Below are 5,482 nucleotides of genomic sequence, written 5' to 3'. Positions count from 1 at the left end.
CTGCTGTGATCAGCACCCTGATCATTAGTATTAGTATCCTTTGATGGATGACTATGTATGTCTGAAAGGACGTGACTTTTAGTAGGATAGAAGGATATTTGTCAATCTCTAGTCTTCACATCCTTTCATTTCTCTTCCTTACCGATTTGAATGTCCAAAGGACAAGTGCCTCAACTTTCCTATTATAAACCTGGAAGATTCTAAGGAAATTCACAACTTGCATGTCTTTGGAGATACTTATTTCTGTGTTAGTTTCCCACAGCAAAGGCCGACTTCGTAATGATAGAAGGAACGCCAACTCCTGCCGATAATGTCGGAGGGAGGAGGAAGTGCACGGATTACTTCTGTCTCCATTTTTCAGACCAGAATAAACTTTAGAACCTTCCTAAAAGCTACAAATAATAATAGTGTCTGTGTGTGTGTGTGTGTGTGTGTGTGTGTGTGTGTGTGTACACAACCAGAGAGTGCATGCACTCTCTATGCACTCTCTAGAGCGAGACAGAAAGAGGGAGAGAAAAAGCCTCCCCATGTAGCATGGTCGCACTGCAATCCTGCTCCTCCGTTTCTCCCTTCTTTTTGGATTTGGGGTGTGCATGCACAGGCACCCCATGTGTTTCTCAGGGATGCAGAGTCTGGAACTTGAACTGCAATGTCAGACATATGGAATCTGACTATCTTATTCGTAGGCCACAGAGCCAACCCAATTATAAGTACTATTTATTGAGCATGTACTTTGTGTTAGGAACTGTGCTAAATGCTTGACAGACATCATTTTGTCCTGAAGACTCATCCTCTAAAAAAGGTATTTTATCCACATTTATAGATGGCAAAGCTGAGACCCAAGATGGTAAAGTGACCTGCCAGTTAGTAAATGGAAGACATAGGCTAGAAATTCAGGTTCAGGGCAGCAGACGGTGTAATGCTTGCATTGCTGGACTCCCACAGCGCTGACCCCAGTTTGAGTCCTGGATTCGGTGGCTTTAAAACACGCCCAGTGCCAGGTGCATGTGCATGCATGCCCAAGATCTGGAGGGGAGAATAAAGGAAAAGGGATTGCAGCATGGCCATCCCTTCTGGGGGTGGTTTCTTGCTTTCTGTCTCGCTGTCTCTCCAGCAAGTGCATGCTCCCTATAGCAAAAATTTCATTTAAAAAAAAATGCCCAGCACATGTGCATGTGTGACCAAAATCCCGAGAGGAGAATGGGGAAGAGATTGTGGCGTGCTCTTCCCCCAGGGGGGTGATTTCTCTCTCTCCATGTCTTTGTCTCTCCAGCAAGCACATGCACCCTATTGCAAAAATCTCTTTTAAAAATAAAAGGAAGAAAGAAAGAAATTCATGGGACCAGCAGTTAGCGTAATGGCTATGTTGCTGGACTCCCATGTAGTTGACTACAGTTCAAGTCCCAGACCCGGTGGCTTAAACTCACGCCGGGCACGTGTGCATGCATGCCCAAGATCCCGAGGGGAGAATGGAGGAGAAGGGATTGTGGCATGGCCATCCCCACTGGCAGGGTGATTTCTCACTTTCTCTCTCTCTCTCTCTCTCTCTCTCTCTCTCTTTTTTTTTATAGGAAAAAACCCCCCAAAAAAAAAAAAAAAAGAAAGAAAGAAAGAAAAGAAATTCAGATTTACTCTCCCTCAAAGTTCGTACTGTTAGCTTACTTTCAAGAAATACTGTGTCTCCTATGAAATAAGAAAATAGGGAGACCAATTTTTCTCCTATGCTATGGTATATTTGCTTTTGCAGAGGCTAATATGGCCAAACCTTCCAGGCAAGTTTTGCCTTTTTCCATTCTCAGGCTTCTCTTATTCCTTCTGAAGAAGACAAGCATATTTCCATTTCTTATTAGCATTTACAGCTGGAGTTAACAGAAGTGTCAGAAACAGGCTCTGAGTTTATGAGTGATGTATTATTGAATTATAATAATTTAGCTCTAAATGAAATCAGAGAATTAAAAATGTAGTGCAAAATACTTAAGAAGTCATCTAAGTGAAAGATGTTTACTTAAGAGATGATTTTTATTCTTTCCCACTCTGAAATTTGGAATTGTGCCCTTTGAATTGTTCACCTCTGTGCCCTTCCCTGAGGCAGGGAGGGTTCAATATAGAGGCTACCCTGGCTCTTCCTTTGGAGCTGCTAATGTTCTGAGTCATTTTCTCCCATGCCTCGAGTGTCTGTGGTCACAGCAGGGAGAACAGTATTTGCCTGCCTCTTCCAGGAAATGTAAGATTGAATCAATTCAGTGATTGCCAAATGGCCTTATAAATCAGTAGGGAAATGTCCAGACCGGGGACATTTCTCACCAGCACTCCCTGTCCTGCTTGGATTCACTGGTAATAAATTGAATGAAATTAGCAGGCTTTTGTGCTCACCTGACTTTGGGAAAATAGGTGAATGCTATTTCCTGGGCTCCTCTACATCAATTTTAGATATTCAGGCATAGACATAGAAAAAGGGAAAATGTGCCTTTCTTACTATTGTACTCTCAGGTTAACCGTGGGTAAGTAAGTTATTTGCTAATGCATAGTTTCTCATTACTGTTCAATAGTTTTCATATTACAACAATTTTCTGTTCAGGGCTACCTTATGCTCTCATTGTCACATCTGATGCTTAAAAGGAACGGAATGGATGGCCAAATGTGTGTGAAACAACGTCGACTAAGTGACTACACATGCTAAGTCCCATTATGCTAAGTTAATGAAGACTTCCTTTATTCCCCCTTCAGAGAAGGCACCATCAAACCTGGCGATAGGTTGCTCAGTGTGGATGGAATTCGGCTCCTTGGAACCACGCATGCCGAAGCCATGAGTATTCTCAAACAGTGTGGACAAGAAGCAACGCTGCTGATCGAATACGATGTCTCAGTAATGGGTATGTCAGAGGCCTGAAAGCGCGATTTTTAAGATCTAGGACATGTCACTGTTCATCCCTGGTAAAAACCACTTTGGATTAAGTGTGCTTGTTATGTTCTCCTGTAGCCGACAGAATTTCACCAATCCTCTGTCATTTCACTCTGCTTGAGTTCAGGAAGAAGTGACTGGTACTTTTCAGAGAGGTAGCATTCTCATGCTGATAGGTTCAGTAATAAGCTCTCATTCTGTCAGTGCTTCATCTAGCAATCAGCCCTTCTCTATGGATCACCTATTGGCAAAAAATACTTTTCCCCTCCAAATCACAAAAATGGTATTATTAACTTAAGGACTAGTACTTTTCCTTTTACTCCATGGAGACTGGCAGCAGTGGGAGCTTCCTTTCCTTCCTGTAACTTCACAGTATGAAACTAGCTCATTGGAATGAATAGAAGTGACCATTTAGTTCATCGTGAGACTCGGGAACAAAGAAAGGCAACATGGAGAATCACTGACTCAAAATAAAGTTGAGTACAGTACCCTTTCTTTAAAGAATGTTTGTAACAGGAAGTGACAGTTTCTGCTCTCATACCGATGGTAAAACTTTGAGATAACCTCATGCAGCTTTTAAACATGAGGAGAGCTAAAGTTGTGTATGATGTTGACTAAGGCAGAAAAATTATGAGAGAATGAACTGGTGGAACTTGAAATTGAAACTTAAATCATGTTGTCAGTACACTTTACGATGATCAGACTTGGTTATGTGACCTGGTGTTACCACCCCGTTTTATACTGATGAAATATAGTAGATCAATGAACTAATCCCATACCTGCAAAATCCTTTGTTTTCCTCTTTGCATGATTCATATTTACCAGTGTCATTTGAGAGTATTCTTAATCTGTTTGCTGGCCTGAAATGTCTTAGAAAGATAGGAGGTTTCCCATTGGGCTTAAATTGGGAAATTTAAAGAAGTCTTAGGAGGATCGAGGTGATGCCGTTGACGTGAAAAATTCATACCTGAATATTTCCTACTGTCCTCTCTTCTTTCTTCCCCTATCCTTTCTTCTCTCCCACCCTCCCTCTTTTTTGTTCTTTCTTTCACTATATGGCTTTTGAATTAGATTTTTAGTTAGATGATTTGAGTTTCATTTTTCAGCTCTACTGATTTCTAGCTATTGATTTAAGCAATATGACTTAATTTCCTTGTGCCTTATGTCAAATAAAGGCTAGCCATGTCTGTTTTAAATGGCACTTATGAGGATAAAACAAGATTACATAGGCAAGATATATTTTAAATGATGAGATAAATAGGTTATTAATATTAAACATTGAAATATATTTACATATTTAACTAATTTATTTAGTCCACATTTATTAGATAAATGGCAAGTATCAAGAACACACAGGTAGCTTTTGGCTCTCTGAGTAGCTCCATGGCGGTTGGCAAGAGTAAACACCTTACAAAAGGTGTCAAAAAGGGAGCCAAGAAGAAAGTGGTTGATCCGTTTTCTAAAAAAGATTGGTGTGATGTGAAAGCACCTGCTATGTTCAACATAAGAAATATTGGGAAGACACTAGTTACCAGAACTCAAGGAACCAAAATTGCGTCTGATGGCCTTAAGGGCCGCATGTTTAAAGTGAGCATTGCAGATCTGCAGAAAGACGAAGTTGCATTTAGGAAATTCAAGCTAATTACTGAGGATGTTCAGGGCAAAAACTGCCTGACTAACTTACATGGCATGGGTCTCACCCATGACAAAATGTGTTCCATGGTCAAAAAATGGCAGACATGATTGAAGCTCATGTCGATATCAAGACTACCGATGGTTATTGGCTTCGTCTCTTCTGTGTTGGGTTTACTAAAAAAATGCAACAATCCGATACGGAAGACCTCTTATGCCCAGCATCAGCAGGTCCGCCAAATCCAGAAGTAGATGATGTAAATCATGACCCAGGAGGTGCAGACAAATGACTTGAAAGAAGTGGTCAATAAACTGATTCCAGACAGCATTGGAAAAGACATAGAAAAGGCTTGCCAGTCCATCTACCTTCTCCATGAAGTCTTCGTCAGGAAAGTCAAAATGCTGAAGAAGCCCAAGTTTGAATTGGGAAAACTCATGGAGCTTCATGGTGAAGGTAATAGCTCTGGAAAAGCTACTGGGGATGAGGCAGGCCCCAAAGTTGAACGAGCTGATGGATATGAACCACCAGTCCAAGAATCTGTTTAAAGTTCAGACTTTCAACAGTGACAAATAAAAAGTCCTATTTGTGACAGTTTCCATCTGGACATTCTTTTTAAATAACCAGAAAGCTTGGTGACTCAGATTCTCTGATTTGAAAATGAAGTTTTTTGACCTGTATGAGTTTTATTAAATAGTTGAAAAGGGGAAAAAAAAAAAAAAGAATACACAGGTAAACAAAACAGACCTGATCCTTCCATATGATGCTTGCAATGAATGGGAAGAACAGACAGTACAAAAGAGCGTCACTGAACCAGCAGGTGGTATAGCAGTTATGTCCCTGGACTCCCATATAGTTGACTACGGTTCCAGTCTCGGATCCACCTGCTTAAAACTCACGCTGTGTGTGTGTGTGTGTGTGTGTGTGTGTGTGTGTGTGTGTGTATGTAT

At 40.9% G+C, this 5,482-nt stretch overlaps 1 protein-coding gene and 1 pseudogene across 1 annotated transcript in view; both read left to right on the top strand.

The window, feature by feature from the left end:
- The window catches only part of GRIP1 (glutamate receptor interacting protein 1), a 236,442-nt gene that overhangs the window by 106,259 nt on the left and 124,701 nt on the right, over nt 1-5,482 (top strand). The window contains exon 9 of the mRNA XM_027771356.1: nt 2,728-2,873. Coding sequence (XP_027627157.1) covers nt 2,728-2,873 — 146 coding nt within the window. The remainder of the gene's footprint in view (nt 1-2,727; nt 2,874-5,482) is intronic.
- LOC102502637 (40S ribosomal protein S3a pseudogene) lies at nt 4,286-5,234 on the top strand (annotated as a pseudogene).

Source organism: Tupaia chinensis, unplaced genomic scaffold, assembly GCF_000334495.1.
Source record: "Tupaia chinensis unplaced genomic scaffold, TupChi_1.0 Scaffold000208_1, whole genome shotgun sequence".
NCBI lineage: Eukaryota > Metazoa > Chordata > Mammalia > Scandentia > Tupaiidae > Tupaia > Tupaia belangeri.
This window is presented reverse-complemented; position numbering and strand designations above follow the sequence as displayed.